The sequence below is a fragment of the Euwallacea fornicatus genome, chromosome 33 (assembly GCF_040115645.1).
Source record: "Euwallacea fornicatus isolate EFF26 chromosome 33, ASM4011564v1, whole genome shotgun sequence".
NCBI classification, from domain to species: domain Eukaryota; kingdom Metazoa; phylum Arthropoda; class Insecta; order Coleoptera; family Curculionidae; genus Euwallacea; species Euwallacea fornicatus.
In genome coordinates, this window is record NC_089573.1 from 22663 (window position 1) to 41357 (window position 18695).

An 18695-nucleotide genomic window follows, 5' to 3' on the forward strand; every position below is an offset into this window, starting at 1 on the left:
AATTTCTCCAAATAAATGCTAAATATATGAGAACCTTTGAATGTATAGGAGTGGTTGCTTTCGAAAGAGCCAAAATTGACAAATGATTAGGGCTTAAACCACCACAAAGGCAGGCGCGCCCCATTCACACTTTAAACGCAAGAAAGTCCAATTTTACTTATTCTAAATTGCAAGTAAAAATGACAGACAAAAGTTGACTGTACCTACCTTGGTGAAGACCGTGGAACCGTGGAAAAGCCCTACTTTCTCAACCATCCCAGAAATTGAGGATCCAACCGATGCTATATCTCGAAGACTCTGAAGGATGATGGTAGTTGTTTGCTGTGGTGGGTAGTGGAATTCTTTTCGCTTCGCCGGGGTGGAACGCTTCGGTTTCTGTACTAAAACAAGAGGAATAGTTTTGGGTAATTTCCAATTGCAGGAGCACAAATCGATGAATATAATGTGGTCCTCTATGAAAGAAATGCTACTTTGGGACAATGTCAACGATAAGTTTTGATTGCGTTTGAAGGAGGGGAAATTTTATTATTAGTTCTCATATTTCGGGAATAGAGGAGCCTATATTTTGCAAAACAGGACTTTTTGAAAGATCCTCTAGGAACGGGCTTCCTTTTTTTTCTTACCTCTTCTTTCTTGGTTCCGTAGATGGTCTTTCAATCCACAGGGATGTTACCTTTTCTTATTTATTGCTTCTCAATTTTAAATGAGATTATATTTCTATTTCAAATTTAAAATTTTAAGTTAATTCCCACTTTTCTGTTAATGAAAACACAAAACGAACTTTCGCGGTTCGATTGTTGACAAGGAATGTCTTAATTGTCATTCGATATGTTCTAGTGTGTTTAGTGGTGTAGTTCATAGGTTTTTTTTCCAAGTCAATCCTTCCGTATGCCTGTTTTTGGGGTGATGGGGGATGGTTTTGAAGGGGCGCAGGCCGTCTTAAATGCGCCTCCTACGCCTATGGGTATGCAGGTGATAAAAAAAGGGGTGAAAATTCACGTGGGGAAAAATGTAATTGGGCGGGGAAGAAATCTGTAAAAGGTTCTTCCCCTGGACGGTAGATGGCGCGAGCAGAACAAGGAAGGGAACTGTAATTTGGATGGGAAGAAATCTGTAAAAGGTTCTGCCCCTGGACGGTAGATGGCGCATGTGGAACAAGGAAACTGTAATTTGAATGGGAAGAAATCCGTAAAAGGTTCTTCCCCTGGACGGTAGATGGCGCATGTAGAACAAGGAAACTGTAATTTGAATGGGAAGAAATCCGTAAAAGGTTCTTCCCCTGGACGGTAGATGGCGCATGGAGAACAAGGGAACTGTAATTTTGATGGGAAGAAATCTGTAAAAGACTCTGCCTCTAGACGGTAGATGGCGGGTGTGGAATAAGGAAGGAAACTGTAATTTGGTTGAAGAAAAAATCGAAGTTCATAGATGGCGCCACAGATGAAAAAAAAATCAATAACTCTTAGATAAAGGAAAAATATTCGTTGTTCGTTTTAGAAATGAAACAAACTACCCAACATAAAAATTTAATATATTCTTAAAATAACCGATGACGAGAAATCGCTAGAAATTCAAATGGCAATGGGTTATTGTTTTCTTTCTTACCTTCTCCTAGTTAAGAAAATTATATTCTCTCCGTCGACGACTGGGACGAGATTAACGATTTTCAATTGTAATTAATGACAAAACGTTTTCATTTTAAAACGTACATTTTAAATATAAAGTTCTACGTTTCGGTTTAGAATGTGCTATTTGGTAAATTATAATATTGTCATCGCCTAAATAAACTTTATACCACCGGTAAGGACTCGACAAATATTGTTATTTGAAAAATACAGACAAATCGATCGGAAAAGAAGTCGGAGTTTTGACGAAAAAAGGATCGTGTAGAATTTATTACGTTCTGATTGTCATTGAAATTTGTAATGATGACGACGACAAAGCCGCTGTCCACCTTACCGTCGTGTCACTATCTTTCCCGAACAAAACCTACTCCGCCAATTGTCAAGATTTCGTGATTATTATTAATAACGCGTTTGTGCTTAATGTACTCTACACTTACACAAAAAAACAAATGTTAGAAACCGCTAGAGTTCCCTACGTAAGAACCAATATTTACAAATGGTTTTGGCTCCTCAAACCGGGGATGCTCACGGTTGACGCTTGAAACGCAAGAAAGTACAATTTTACTTATTCTAAATTGCAATTGAAAATGATAGACCAAAGCTGACTGTACCTACCTTGGTGAAGGCTGTGGAAAAGCCCTACTTTCTTAAACATCCCAGAAATTGAGGACCCAACCGATGCTATATCTCAAAGACTCTGAAGGATAATGATAGTTGCTTGCTGTGGTGGGTAGTAGAATTCTTTTCGCTTCGTCGGCGTGGAACACTTCAGTTTCTGTACTAAAAACACAGGAATAGTTTTGGGTAATTTCCAATTGCAGGGGCACAGTCGATGAAAATAATGTGGTCTTCTACGAAAGGTCTTTTACTTTAGTACAACATCAGTGATAAGTTTTGATTGCGTTGGGAGGAAGGGAAATTTTATTATTAGTTCCCATATTTTGGGAATAGGGGACCTATATTTTGCAAAACAGGACTCATTGGAAGATCCTCTAGGAATTAGTTTTCTTTTTTCTTACCTCCTCTTTCTTGGTTCCACAGATATTCTTTTAATCCACCGGGATGATACTCTTTTTTATTTTTTGCTTCTCAGTTTTAAATGAGATTATATTTTTATTTCAAATCTAAAACTTTAAGTAAATTTCAACTTTTCTGTTAATAAAAACAAATGATGAATTTTTGCGATCCGATTACTGACACGCGAGAGTCATAATTGTCATTCGACATTTTCGAATAGTTACCGTGAAAACAACTCTGGTAGTGTTCACAAAAGGCGCTACTCACGTAAAATCAACAACTCTTAAAGAAAAATAAGAAAAATATTCGTTGTTCGATTTAATAATAAAACAAACTTCCAAAAGTAAAAAAACTCTTAAAATTACCGATGACGATATTCTGGAAATTTTTAAGTATTCGTAATTGTTATTGATTAATAACACGCTTGTGCATAATGTAGTCTAGACTCAAAACAGAAACATCTTAGAAGCCGCTAAAGTTGCCCTCGAAAGAGCCAATGATTACAAATGATTTTGGCTCTTCAAACCGAAGGCGCTCGCGGTTGACGCTTGAAATTCGAGAAAATCGTATTTTACATTTTACTTCCCTAAATTTCGATTGAAAACCTTAGACCTATGTTGATTGTACATACTTCAGTTTTGGCTCAGTTGAAAAGGGTGGGATCGCAATTTCTTCCAACGATCGCTTTCGGAAAAATTCAAGACGAGAATTAAATCTCGAAAAAGAAGGCCGAGGTTTTTCGAGAACGGTACTCTGTTATAATATAGCATTTTTTACGGTATTAAATGCATCACGTTTGTAATTACTAAAAATACGGTAATGGTGAAATTTAGAGCAACTTTTTCCAATTAATTATTATTTTTTGATGTGAATAATCTGTAAATTTTAAATATTTCTACAGGATAGTAATATGCACAGTACAACACATATGCATATGTATATTTAAAGTTACTATTATCTATTTAGAACGAATTTAAGAAATGTTCCTATAAAACCATAGTTGTTATGGATGATGAGTATTTCTTTCGATTGGCAAAATTGCAATATTACACGTCAGACAAAATTTTTCATTTAATATCTGAATCATGTAAATGAATCAATTCGTCATATTTACCATACAAACCAGGCGTTTGTTCAAAAGCGCAAATCAGTGGGTGTAAATGGTCCCAATATATTCAGTGTAAGACAAGTTGCTGCTGATGTAAATGAGCTCAACTGTGTAAAATATGTATTTCTGGCGCCATCTGCCATTGCATGCACACATGCAAACCCATGAGTGTTAACTTTTCATTCGTTCTCGCGAGTGCCAGGTAATGCATAGCTTTGATTTTACTTTTTTTCAATGTCAGTACTATTAGTAAATTATTTGATCAATTTGTTAAATTATGGGTCTTAAATTAAATCGTTATGTATTTTTATTGGTACATAAATTGTGCATTCATCGCAGTTAATGATGTCAACATTTAAAAGGAAAAACGCATGAAGAAAAGTTGACAACGTCCATTATTTTCAGACACATCATTATATTTTTTCCATTCATCGTCAGATGGAGTCACTACTAGTGTCAAATCAATCAAATTGTTCCAGCTGTTAACCCATAAATCTCATAATAATAAATAATTTTTTTGTATTTTTCTTTAAAAAGTATGAGTGACTCTAAAAAGTTTGTAAAAAACACTCTTTTTAGCCCCTCAGTGACTGGCAGTACTTACGAAGATATTTCGCAAAATGCTATTTTGCTTCCAGCGATGGAAAAACCACTCCAACCTGTCTTGAATTTATCATCTGGTATGTTAATTCTACATAATTTATTTTTAATCAGTTTTAAGTTTTAAAGCAACTATTTTATTAAATCTGAGGGTCTTATATAATTTTATTAATCTAAAATATATCTCTTGCTATCTTAATACTTAATAGTAATTCTACTGTAAACATTTGTAACCAATGTCAGTTTTGGTTTAAGCTTATTCAATTGCACAAAGGACCAAATTATTGTGAATTATTAGCGTGATGAAAGTCATAGTAAAATTTATTTGTTTATGCTCATCTATAACCTATGATGCAATATCCAAGAAGCACAATTGTTCCCATAGGTTATGCTGCAAGGGCAGTAGTAGGCCTATTTACATTAAATTTTACTTAATTCAACATCCAACCCTAGATTTATGAAGAGTGGGACTTCAGTTTTCTGGCCTTCTGCCGGTATGATTTTACAGTTAATTGGTTGCTGCTCTTCCCAACTCAAACACCAAGAATTACAGGGTGACCTACCTATTCTCTGGTGTATTCGTCAAATAAAATCATCCTCCTTGTGAAAACGGATTTTTTTTCTTCTAATTTTTTTCTCTCCTCTTCTTTATTGCTTTAAAAGCTAGTACACAGGATTTGCAGGGTTTGTAGCTTTTGTTGCCTCTCGAAGGCGCTACTTAGCGTAGTTTTAAATTTTAGTTCCAGTTAAATAACTTCAACCTGCAGAAACTCCTTACCGCCTAAGCACCAATTGAATGAAAATGTGCAAGCGCCAAAATGGAAACCCCTACAGAGATATTACTTTTTAAATGAAGAACGAGAAATTCAAAATAAATTTTTTGAAAATAAAAATAATGTTATAGTTATCTATAGGCAAGACGGTTTCTTGCCACAATTGCGTGTTTGCCGCATTGCAACATGCCATACTCGTGTGTTAAAAGTGATTCTATATAATTCTTATGTACACTTTTTTCTGTAACCATGGACGTAAGTAAAAAAAATCAAATTGAAAAACGTTTACCAGATCGGGATACCAAACTTAAGCGAAAAACTGGCACTATCTCATCATAATAGACCGTCGCCGTACTGTGTATGATCAATATGATGGACTTTTGATTTACGACTTGTGACGTATTCGGTGACTACTGTTCATGTGCGATTTAAGTTCAAACTTCCATCATGCAGCTTTGAATACAGTCCTGTCATTGTGCTTACTCGCAATTTGAAATGAATGAAACATTATTGCTTTATTGATAGGCAATAATACACTTAAATTTCCTTCATCTGATCTCATAGAGAGGAACATAAATGAGTTTCATTTTGAATAATTTTTAGACATAGATAATTAAGTAATAGATAATAGATAAGCAATAAAATAAGTCAAGAAAGTTATATTATTGGTAATGAGGTTGGTAAACTTAGAGCCCTAGATTATAGGTTACAGTTATGCTTTAAAAACGCCATATAACATACATTATATCAAATAATTTAAATATTTAACATAGAAACTATCTCATAAGAACACAAATATAACATACCTATTATTATACATTTTAATTTTGAAAACAATTTTAAATAGAATACATTGTTAATTCTATGCCAAAGATTTTTCCTTAGTATCACTACTGTTGGTATTAGAAGTAGGATAATCAATTGCGAAACTATTCCACAAATTTAACCGATTTTGTTCGATAATAATGCCCTGGATTAATTGTCAAATTCCACCTCCTCTGTATGTGGGCAAATCATATGATTCTTTTGTCCTATATTTTCGAACTAATACTATAGTAATCGCAGCGACCAAAATTATAAAAAGTAATATTCCCAGTACTATTGCAGAAATTAGACCTGGGCTCAATAGGGTCTCTGCAAAAATGTTTCTATAAGAGTCAATATTTGATATTATTATGTTACTTACTGTATGCATTTACAGAATAGTTGCTTCTATTATGTAGCCTGTCTACAGCAGAAATGCGCAGGTCCGGATTACAGCAAGAGTCACTGTAGTGACCAGAAATATAATCTTTTGTTCCAGAGATATAACCGTAAGGAAAATAAAGTCCTATGGGGTACGTGTTTAATTGCAATAAACCTAAACAAAGAAATAAAATTTACTACATGAAGGGGTTGTTGTATTAATTTACCAGAGTCAACGTCACGAGCAGTGATTTCAATCGTCCAGGTACCTTTACTGCATTGGGCAAATATGACTTCAGTACAGTCACTGGTATATTTGTAATTTAATTCTGGTGGCGTTTGGTCTATTATTTGTGATCCCACATCCACTAATACCTTTTTTCGAATTACCTGGGAGCTAGTTTTCACTGAAAATGTGATTTCGTCTTGATAAGTGCCCGATTTAGAGTTCAGGTAGAGTGTTACTACGGTGCTTTCCTGGGGCTCTAGATATCTCCTAACACGAGTTTTGATTTGACTTTGTAACGAGTAAGATGTGAATTAAAGGCAATTACCTTAAAATTGATAAACGGTACAAAATATATTTTGAGTCGCTGCAAGAGAAAGTAACAAGTTGAGCAGTGGTTCCAAGATTGGCTATTACAAAATATACTTCAGCGATTTTGCTAAAAGAGGGCAAAACCAGCTCGGAGCCTACTCCTACATCCACCGTTATAGTTTGTATGGGATAAATGTCACTTTTCCCAAAGAGATAACTTAAACGTTGAAAGACGTTACCTAAAAAGATTAACACAAAAACTGAAAAGCGTAGAACATTTCCCAGGGAGCAATGTTAAATTGATTTATTAATACAGATCCGGCATATACCAGATGAACAAACAATCATCATTTTGATACCCCCGTGAGGTTTCTATATCCTAGAATTAGGAATTTGACCCTTCATGTTTCTATTTATCTGGTGGTTCAAAATATACGCCTACATTTTATTTTGTTTGGTATATTTTTTTTGTTGTCTATATTCTAAATTTGTATAATATTTGTATTGATGTTTAAATACTTGCAAAGTCTAGAAAAATGCGTCCCAGTTAAAACCAATTTTTATACAAGTATTTTGAAATTGTCCGTTAAGTGTTTCACAAAAAAGTGGTAAATTGTCAAAAAATAAAGTAGTGGGTGTATTAAAATCTTTAACGCGTTGTGAATAAATATTTATTTTATTTTTCAAATTAACTAATGTGGTTTTCAAAACACTCTAAAAATTTGTTTTAGCTGCGACACATTCTTCCGGACATATCAAGAAGTTATACATCATGGTAAATTTTCTGAAAATTTGAAAAAAATGATTGAGTAACGATAATATAAAAAACTAAAATGTGGAATTTTTTTGGAACAATTGTATAGAATATTTTAAGAACGGTACCTTTAACATCTCTTCCTCTAATTAGAGCATAAAAAGGTTTGGACAGTTGCGGTTTATTGATAATCTCAATACTGTTAGCAACATTATTTTTTATCTCCGGCACGTTATCTCTGCTTTGTGTAACATACTTATTGTTGAATTTGTAGCTTACGTTGCTTAATACTGTCTCACCATTGCCATCCAACAAACTTACGTCGGTTATATCACTGATATTACCGGTTACACCTAATTTCATCACATCCTCTGGAATGTTTATCCCTAAAAAACGCAATAACCCACTTTTATTGTGTGGGTCAATATAAAGGTGGTATTTGTTTGCTGTGGTTAGGTCATATTATCTGCAGAACATTTTCATTGATCCTGATAGAAATGCATAAAACTTATTTTTAGTCAAGCGGTAAGCGGTCAAGGAAAGTGGACAGCTTATTCATTTGAAAATGTGGACGCGTTTCAACACACATATTTCGTAATAAAGTCTATAATATATAAATTTATCAGAATTAGACATGTAAGTAGTAAATAAACAGAACTAAGGCAGATTAACATTCGACTTTTCAAAATATAGAGAAAGGAGTTGGCACAAAGAGCAACAAGGTCGCGTATTTTTTTTTTATCGCTCAGTAGTTTACATCATTTATTCAGTGACGCATCTTTTATATCATCTGTACAAAGTCTGCCTGAATATATTTATTGTATTAATTAAATATTAGTGCTAGATAGAAATAGTTTAACCACAATTCTTCCTAAAACCGCTATTGTTACGTGCTGTGTTATATGTGTTACGTAGACGTAAGTTATCTTTTTACGATCAATTTCATGCGTGTTTTGTTCTTTACAGTTTCAAAATCGTGCCAATCTGCGGATTTATGTTCTTAATATTTGTCTATTGATAACGTACGTTTTACAGTAAACAGCTACACCTTATCAAATAATATGAAGTTATTTCGGTCAAAGTGTCTTCATCGTACTGATAAACCAGTGGCAACAAGAAACAAAAGAGTCACTTGTGATTTGATAAAACTTACCTTCTGAAAAACGAAAATGGGCAGCTATATTTGAAAAAGCAAACACCGTCATATTATAGGGTTCCAGTGAATTTTCCAAATGCAAGGTCCAAATTCCGATAAATGGTTTGATTGATGTAGAAAAATTTAAGTGCATTTCAAAAAATCCGTTAAAATTTTCAAATATCGATCCTTGAGAATATTTGATGCTAATGGACTTTGTTTTATTCGAGAATGAGAATTTGTACTCTAAACATATTGGGTTACTTAAACTTCCTTTTAAATTTGATTGTTCATATTCTTACCGGTTGGAGATATTAATACTCCTTTCGTATGACTTGATGGTCTTATGTTTATATGAATCGCAGTTACTGCAGAATCAATGGGAAAAGATATAACGGTGTGATTTTTTAAGTTTTTCTTAGAGAGTAGTATAGATACGTTGCTAGGTGTTGCATAGGCATGGTAGTTATAATCTTCAAACTCTGGTTTTTGATTAACAATCAATTTTCTACCACCAGAATAGGACATGATGTTATGTAGGATACTGTTGGAAAAGTGCTGATTTTCATTTACAGTGTATACCTAAAAATATGAGCCACTCTGCCAAACTGTTTTTTTTTTATGAGATCCATAGTAGATTAAACACATTAATTAGTAGGTACTCACTTTAATATTTTTACTTAAAATTATGTTTAAAGCATTATTTTCCAAATGCTTATCTTCATTCATATGAACACTGCTGAAAATAATAAGGGCACTATCCTTTGGCAGAACTTTAGCCGTTTGAAATAATGCAAATATTGGTAGTGATTGGTTGGGATTTGGGTGAGATCTACTTTGAGATGCCAAAGAGTTCAATGTATTATAGAATTCCTTTATGTTATTAAAGCTCTTTTCCCAGATAGTTGAAACACCTGGATTTAAAAAAATAAATAAAATTTCAAATTTGTCACTGAAATTCATACCTGAGTTGTTAAAAGTTACAAGCCACAAGTCTGAGTTGTTGAAATTCCCTTTTTGAATCACTTCAAGAACATTTTTAAAATTTTGGTATGAGTCATCAATTAATAGGGCAATTGGGTTCCTGTGAATTATAGTATCCTTTATTAGCTGTTCATCATCAAGCAATTCGTAATTGTTAGGAGACTCAGCATTCCCATTATTTGATGCTACTGTATAACAAAACACCACCACAAACAGAAAACCACCGTGAAACCACATATTTGCGACCTATCAAAAATTTAACTGATTGCTTCTAAAATTTCACAGGCTTTTTGTAGTGAAATATTACCACCAATGGGTTAGGTCGGATGTTTGCAAACCAAAAAATACCTATAACCGATACCATTGATAGGTTTTATTTTATCAGCAAGTGCAGTAATCAGTTAAAGTTTAACATTTTTACATAAAATGCGATTTTTCATCAATAAAATTAAATAGGGCAAATGACCTTATAATTATTTTTCTTCCAGAACAAATTCTACAAAACACTCTTTCGAGTAACACCCAAGATCCCTCTGTGGCGGTTCTAACTCCAGTGGAATCTCTTACGAGTCAACCTCAAATATCCACTTCGACCTACTTTCAGCCAGAGCCTGAAAACCTTGACCTCAATCGCCCTTCTCCCCATCCTGGTTCCAATTTAACTTCGGTTCTTTCGTCATTTTCCCAATATTTACGTCTAGGAACTGGTGGCACTCAGCAAAACCAAGTTGAAATTGAAAGCATAGCCGCACCGATACTTTTGGATATTGCTCAGGATAATAAAGACGCTCCGCCAGTGCCTCTGTTTGACCCTACAGCTGCTCCAGTGGGGCAAGTTCTAGGAACTCCTTCAGGTAATAATACAGACTGTCTCGGAAAAAAATTGACAGAAAAATACTAAATATTGAGGGCTGCAAAGATGGTTGTAAAAATGTGGCTTTCTTATAGACACACGCATGAAAATTGTGTAGGGAACAAGGTAAAACTTGATGAATGTAGTGATATATGGTAAGTTCAGTAATAACCAATTCAATTAATCAGGCATATAAAACAATTTGATTCAATTTAAGCAGGGGAAAAAATAATTAACAATATTTAGCATGTGGAAAGTACTATGTATTTTAATTAACATATAAAATATTTTCCAGGGAAACAACATTTTAGAAACTCAATAACAGGGTATGGTCACTATGGTTATTAGTCACAGCTTGACTCGCCCTGGGCATAGTTTCGATTAGACTATCGATCCCATTTTGATAAATATTTTGCCTTTTCTCGTGCAAACCGTTAACAATTTTTTTCTTTGAAATACTATTCCATGCTTAAAACATATTTAAGTTTTCAATTTTTAGCGCTTATATAAAAGTAGGTGTCATGTAAGAAAATTAGAAAATAAGAATTGGCAAGCAAATTTCTTTTGCAGCAATTCCAATGGTTGCAATTAATTAGTACAGATAGATAGAAAAAGTTGTTGATCATAAATAGCTATAAAATAAAGCTGATAGTTAAAGAAATGGAGCAAAAATGAGTAAGAATGTTTTTTAGGCAACGGGATGTAAATTTAAATCTTAATTTGCATTTATATTTAAAAATCTGGCCATGATGGGATGTTTTCTGACCAATTCCAATTCCAGTCTAAACTAAAATAATAATTTCTTTTTGGTATCGATCAGCTTTCTGAGCAGATGCGAAACAGTTTCTTGTTTCCAGATCTTCTCCATACCTGAAGATTTAGGGTGTAGATAATTGTATCGATACCTACAGCAAAAAGATAAAGTAAACAAAGTATCCTTATTGTAAAGATATTTTGTTGAATAAGATCAGGAAAAAATGCAAATTAGGGACATCCTGCGAAACGAGATAAACAATGACGACTCTGCCTAACAAAGAAGGCATTTTTAAATCAACCTTGTGACATCGTTTTGTCGATCTTTTTCTGAGACTTTTTATATAGAACTATTAATACTTCATACTCACTGATTTTTCTCAGGCCCAGTAAATACATTTAGAAGAGCAGGGTTAAAGCGCCCTGTATATGCCCCAGTTCCCGGTCTTAGTAGCAATCATCCTGCGCAGAGTAACCCCCAATATTACTTTTCTCCCCCTCCTCCACCCTCTGTGGTATCTACAACATCCTTCCAGCCTCCAGTGAATCAGCTTTCAATATCCCCTGCGAGTTCAACTTCGTCAATTCAAGACGTTACCTTTGCCCTCAATAGCCAGTTTAAGCCTATCAATCCTCAACCTTCCTCAGTGCCGTCCGTTAAGCCTAGTGTACCGCAACCGCAACATTCCACACATCTTCTAAGTTTAGGACCTGTAATGGATGCCATTCCAGCTAGTGAAGCTTTACCTTCAGTGTCTGATACCGTTACCAATGGGAATCGTCAAGGGACACCAGTAGTATGGTTTTCTATAATTGATACTGAGATTTTTCATAGACCTTTTTTAGGTATCCGTCACGAAGACTTATAGGCCGGTTTATCATCATTGGTTCTACAGAAAAGGAACTGAGAAAAAGAGCTCGTGGGCTCCGTTTTCGATGGTCGATTCACTTACTTTGGAACATGCCTTCACTTCTAGTAAGCTTGTGATTGTGCCTAAATCGAGTGATTATTAAGGTGTTTGTAGATGATTTAGATCCCGACAAGGTGATTGCCACAGATGGAGGGCGTTATGATGTGAATATCTTGAGACGTCAGAAAACTCCAGTTTACTGGAAAGGGGATACATGTGAAGTACGTCGATGCTCCTGGTTTTACAAAAATACAAACGATAGGAACTACGTGCCATATGAAGAGAATATTGCAGCAAAATTGGAAGAAGAATTTAAAATAGCTTTTGAATCAAACCAATGGCACCGGAAAATTTCTCTTATCAATGGAGATACTATTGAATTCCACGGACCTGATGTTTTAGTTCTCGTGGTACCTGCACCTCTGAACGATTCATGGCCAAACACGCCTGTATGTTCCAAATCTTATTAATTTTCATAATTAAATTGTGTATTTTCTTAGAATCAAACACGGCCTAGGATAGTAAAAAGAGGTATGGATGAATTTGACATTGATGAGGGAGAGCCTACAGTGGTTGACCATGTCTTATTTATGGTTCATGGTATTGGGTCAGTTTGCGACCTCAAGTTGAGGACTGTAGAGGAAGTCGGTAAGTTTTATTCAATTAATTTCTAGAAATAGGGCCTTAGATCAATTTCTCTTACAGTTGATGAATTTCGCAACATTGCTCTTCAACTAACTCAATCCCACTATAAATCTTCATGCGAACAAGGGATGGTCAACAGGGTCGAGGTCTTACCAATAAGTTGGCACTCGTCTTTGCACTCGAAGGAGACTGGAGTAGATGAACAACTTAAAAACATCACTTTAGAGAGCATTCCAAAATTAAGAGCATTTACCAATGATACCATTTTAGACGTGTTATTTTACACAAGCCCTGTTTATTGCCAAACTATCATTTCTACTGTAGGAAATGAACTGAACAGGGTCTTTAACCTTTTTAAGGAAAGAAATGTTGGTTTTAAAGGAGGTGTGTCCGTAGCGGGACATAGCCTGGGTTCATTGATTGTTTTTGACTTGCTTTCACATCAATATACTGACGACGCCCCCGAGGAGGAAGAATCCAAACAGGGTTTGTTTATTTAATTATTTTTAGGGCCGTTTTGCTGAATTTTGGTGTTATATAGAAGTTTCTAACGAAAATAAAACGCTCTGCCGACGTATAAGTTATATGATGGGGTCAGTAGGGGCTGGACAACCAAAAATTAGCTATCCTCAGTTGGAGTTTAAGCCTTCTGCTTTTTTTGCACTTGGAAGTCCTATAGGTATTTTTTGAGAAAGTTTATCTATTCCGAAAAAAAGTTTTTTTTTCCACAGGAATGTTCGTCACTGTAAGGGGTTTGGACAAACTGGGGGAAAACTTTTCTTTGCCTACTTGCCCCGCCTTCTTCAACATTTTCCATCCATATGACCCAGTGGCATATCGCATAGAAGCTTTGGTTAATCCAGAGATAGCGAAATTGAAACCAGTTCTCATACCACATCATAAAGGGAGGAAACGAATGCATCTAGGTGATCCTCAATGTCTTTTCACGGTACCTCAATGTAACTTAAAAATAATTTAGAATTGAAGGAAACAATGGCAAAAGTAGGAGCTGATCTTAAACAGAAAGTTTTCGACTCTATGAAAAACACTTGGAACTCGTTCTATCAATTAGCGATGTTTCATAAGTCAGACCAACCTGCTTTAGAAGCTGAAGTGAACAATAGCATTCAGTCACAACTGGAAACGACCCCAGAAGAAGAAGAACATGATGCAGAACCTTTGCAAGAAACAACCGATATTCCTTTAGGGCACTTGAATAATGGAAGGAGAATCGATTATGTACTCCAAGAGGCCCCTCTTGAATTTTTTAATGAATATATATTCGCTATCACTAGTCACGTGTGCTATTGGGAGTCTGAAGATTCAATTCTAATGATTTTAAAGGAGATATATTCATCATTGCAAGTTCAAACTGATTCGAAAATACCTCAACAAACTATGACCATAGAAAGACCCCTTCAAAAATTGACCCCACCTATGGGTATGGATCCTACTTGTCCAGTAGCACCAAGTGCAAATTTACCTCCACCTCCTACAACTGGTTTTATGAAGAAAACATAGTATATGCTTTACGAGTGGATGTATCTTCCATTAGCTGAGAGATACGCCCCTTTTTTGCTAGTTAAAAATCCGTATAAAATAAGAAAACTGAAACGAAAACTGTGATCTCGATGTTGTTAAATCTTTGTTAAGTGGCGTTTATCTTCCACCTGTTTGTTGTTTAGCATATCTGTTATTTCAGAGGTATCTTATGTCGTACCTGTCACAATTTTGTTTTGTTGTTATTGTGCATTTGAACAGTTGAGCAGTAAATTTGAGGGTATATTAAATGTAATATTTAATATAAGTTTTTTTATTAAATGTTATTTTGCATCTTTCAAATTCAAAATTCTATTACCTGCACAAACCACAATGATACCTATTTTTAGGCTTTACGTGGTCTAAATTAACGTGCATAAAAATGAATTTCTCAAGATCCTGAACCTCAATGGGAATATTTATTTAGGGAAAATGTAGAATTCAGGTCAGTAAAGTTTAAGTGAAAAATAAATATTTTTCAGAGAAGTTGCAAAAAGGAAGTTGGTTAATTCGGCTTAATTCAAACTAGGTATGTACTTCTCAAAGGGTCTTCCACAATGTGGAGAACATGAGTTTAAAAGTGGCAGTTTAGAACACTGGAGGGACTCATTGCAAAGAAAAAGGAATGTCAACTAAATTAGCGTTCTTGTTGGAGAAGCGAAAACTGTAAATAAACTCTGCTTTGCAGTGTATCTGGGAGAACTTTAAATAGGACTATAAACATGAATGTTTACGTTAAGCATGCAGTCGATTTTTTCTCTACGTCGTATCTTTCGACAGTTTAAAAAATATCTACAAATTTTGAAGGATATAGAATATTCTGTGCCCTCTAAATTGAAAAAGTAAGGCTATATTCAAATAATTTTTTAAATTATCTTTATGAATCAAATTAAATATTGCAACTTGTAAAAAAGATCAACGATCTAAATATTTGACGAATAAATAAATAAGCCGAGCTTTAGGCAATAGGTGTAATATTGTGTTTTGGTGATTAGACCAGACCAAAATTGTCATGTCGCAATGCAATCGAGTTCGACTATTTAGTTCAGGTTAGTCCGGGGAGTCCGTAATTTTCTGACTCAATATTTAGTGATTTTACAATCCATTCCTACCTTAATTCAACTAATTTGATAACAGAATACAATATTAAATTCCACATTCAATTAGTGTTTTAGTCGACAAATTTTTGCATTGGTGTCTTCAGGGACAACCAAATTTGATATTGCTAGTGTGATATTGCAATTTATGAAGCTAATTACTAATTTTGTACTGAAAATCGCAATTTTGACTGGAAATAATAAATTAAGGAAATCGGAATGTACCTAGGCCGCTGGGGTTTACGTCAATTCCATATTGTATTGCGAACCTACTTCCATATTAAACCGCTTAGAAATGCATGAGTGAACGCGATTCGATACAGATTTTTGGTCAATCTCCATCTCATTGAACTACGACATGTAGTGTATTTGTCAAGAGAGAAATGGAAGACGGGGTTATTATGTACGTCATGATCTTCGTGCATATTAGGGCGGTTATATATACAGCGCGAAAAAAAACTGCCAAAGTTAACGGTATTAAAAATGAAAAAAATGTATGCAAAGTATTAGACAAAGATTATTATTTCAATCGATACTACTTTTAATTTGAAGGTACTGTTGATTGGGAAAGTTCGCGGAAAACCCCATTAAAGTGTTTATTTACTAATACGGTGACGTGTATCTATATGTGGCGCCATCTAAGTGCGCACTGTCTATTTTATACTTGAAAAATCTTACCCTTTAAAATTTTAAAAATTCTCATTCGAAAACACATATTTTCACAAGTGCTAGAACGTTTATTTATATTCCTTATCTTCCTATTTGAGCCCGTCTTAGAGTGCTTAGGGATGCTGATTTTATAGATTTTCAGAGGAAGGTGTTCCATACCTACATTGCATTATTTAAAATTTTATTAGAATATCTATTGATTTTAAATTGAGTATCCAATGATTATTCTGAGTTTCATGATAAGAGTATATTCCATAGATCATGGAATATCTACAGGATATTCTTTAAATACATCAGATATTCATAGCAGATGTAAAAATGTATTTATGTGGTGTGTTCATAAAATGACTACACTATCCAGAGTAATACCAAGAGTTGGCAGACTAAAAATACGGTTATTGGAAAATGTAGCTTTTTCGATAATGTTATGTGCTGTTTAAGTCTAAAATGTAACCCTTGGATGTGGAACGTATGAGAAGCTAGTGAAAAAGGTGACCAGACTGGCATTGCTGATTTTAAGCGCTTGTCGCATAGCGCGGGTCAAGCAATTGCGAAGATTCCACCTATAGTATTATTGGTCAAGGAAAGAGTGGGTGCCCTATATGCGGGGTCATGGCAATAAAGTTTCGAGGAACAAGAAATTATCTGTGGCATGGCAGGAAATATGGAATAAATGACAAGGGTGGACAAAGGTTTTTATCAAGGTTATAAAAGAGTGCCTAAAAAGGAAATGGCGAGAAATGAAATTTATAATGAATTTTATTTATCAGGCCTTAACTGGACATGGGGGTTTGAGCTGATTTTACACTAAATTACCAAAAGACAGACCAAAAAACTGGCTGGTATTGAAGTGGAGAAGGTACACCAAATCATATTTTCTTCCAACCAGAATATTTTACTGCCATTTGATATACAGCAAAAATGAAAAATAAAATTCTCATATGTAAAGAGGACGTATCAAGGCTAATCCTACAGATGCAACCATGTGTTCCGCAATAATAGAAATGTGAAGACCAGTGGTTAACCATATATGTAGTAAGAAAGTTTCATTGCATGACGGAAGTTTCATCACTTCCTCAAAATAATGCGCTCTGGCAGTTTTGAGGGGATTCAGGGAGAAGAACCGAGGTGTTTTAAGGCGAACTAGTTTTCAAAAGATCTTGGCTGTGATGCAGCTGGTCACCATAAGACTAAATGCGATGGCACGAACCCCCCCATTAGCCAGTTGCACGTAAGGAAATACATCAAATGTAATAATTTCCAAGAGCTTAAAAATGTGAACAAACAGAATTGCAATATCTCTTTTATCAGTGCCTTTGTTATATATTTTTACAATACATTTGAGAATGTCCTAAAGCGAAGGTACCTAACAATGCATTGTATAGATTTCGTTAACTACTATGTGAGTTAGTGGACAATATATTTCCAATATTTATTGGAAAAGTATACTAACCTGTTTATAAAGTCTGTTTTTTTTTCTATATTAATTTGAATATAATCATTATTAGGTATAAAGTTTGCCGTTAGTGCTTTGTTCCTCCTAAAGTAGCAAAGCTGTGATATGAATCTCTAATTCAAGTGATGGGGCTGTGGGAGTTTCACTTCAAATACAAAATACACGGTAAGGTATTCTTGAGGTAAAGTAAATTTTCAGGTATCCGCTATCCTGCTGACGTGCCATTTTCGAGGAAAAACATACGATTCTCAGGTTCATCCTGCAATTGACGTTTCCTTTCAAAATATTTATTTTGCAGTTATATCGTTTAAATTTAATGAGAAAACTAGGCGATTTTTAAAGCGGGCACACACGCATATTACCACACCAGAATAAATTAAACTTTTACGGTCGCATTATATACCTACACAAAATCGGTTTATAAAGTGGTGTGGGAATGAACGGACCCGTCCAAATTTTAATATAAACAAATAATCCGAAATATCTTGTAATGACACATCAGTACAGATATTTTTACTCCGGAGTTAAGATGATATTATATATTCATTAATTATGTGACAACGGAATCTGACCAACTGGAGGAATTTTAGTCGCTTTAAGTTAATTCATGACTTCCACTAGAATCAAAAAGTCGGGTAAAGCTGTAGTCCTGCGAGGTTCAATTTCTATGAAAATCTTATAATACCGAAACCTAGAACAAATTTCTATTTGTGATAAAATATTTTTTTTAGAAGTAATAACAAAGATTAAGAAAAAAAGAAAGTACCGTATATTAAAAACTATGAAATTTTAGTTATTACGACGATCTTCCGATTAATTTGAAGTACCAATTTCCACATTTTGCTTTTTTAATAAGCCACAACTGGTCCACTTCAATGGTCGGTTATGTTATGAAATGACATATCTTTCTCACTCAAGCAGCTAATACAAAGAATAGGGGTCGGATTATAAAGACCTTGCGTTAAGACCTGTTAACAAATAGAGTAAATGTTATTGTTACTGTCCATTATAATGATTTCAAGTACCTTACTAGCCGCGCGGTCGAACCCAAGT

At 34.5% G+C, this 18695-nt stretch overlaps 2 protein-coding genes across 5 annotated transcripts; one reads left to right on the forward strand and one right to left on the reverse strand.

Moving 5' to 3' along the window:
• The first annotated feature begins 3899 nt into the window (after positions 1 to 3899).
• Positions 3900 to 14702, forward strand: PAPLA1 (Phosphatidic Acid Phospholipase A1). Of its 3 annotated transcripts, none has more exons than XM_066299229.1 (11): positions 3900 to 3952; positions 4330 to 4430; positions 10208 to 10573; positions 11710 to 12122; positions 12172 to 12301; positions 12351 to 12685; positions 12737 to 12884; positions 12942 to 13367; positions 13423 to 13560; positions 13613 to 13807; positions 13861 to 14702. In XM_066299229.1, exons 1-11 carry the CDS (start codon positions 3915 to 3917, stop codon positions 14400 to 14402), a joined length of 2832 nt encoding a protein of 943 aa, XP_066155326.1. In that variant the 5' UTR covers positions 3900 to 3914; the 3' UTR covers positions 14403 to 14702. The 3 variants fall into 3 exon arrangements, with proteins under 3 accessions (XP_066155326.1, XP_066155327.1, XP_066155329.1); XM_066299230.1 differs by having other exon boundaries at positions 11710 to 12119; XM_066299232.1 differs by lacking the exon at positions 3900 to 3952 and having other exon boundaries at positions 4210 to 4430; positions 11710 to 12119.
• LOC136348436 (uncharacterized) lies at positions 5768 to 9962 on the reverse strand. Of its 2 annotated transcripts, XM_066299234.1 has the most exons (9): positions 9701 to 9962; positions 9402 to 9649; positions 9038 to 9317; positions 8754 to 8981; positions 7729 to 7986; positions 6863 to 7085; positions 6536 to 6804; positions 6310 to 6483; positions 5768 to 6257 (listed from the first exon to the last, which is right to left on the reverse strand). In XM_066299234.1, exons 1-9 carry the CDS (start codon positions 9954 to 9956, stop codon positions 6106 to 6108), a joined length of 2088 nt encoding a protein of 695 aa, XP_066155331.1. In that variant the 5' UTR covers positions 9957 to 9962; the 3' UTR covers positions 5768 to 6105. The 2 variants fall into 2 exon arrangements, with proteins under 2 accessions (XP_066155331.1, XP_066155330.1); XM_066299233.1 differs by having other exon boundaries at positions 9402 to 9962.
• Positions 14703 to 18695: the final 3993 nt, after the last annotated feature.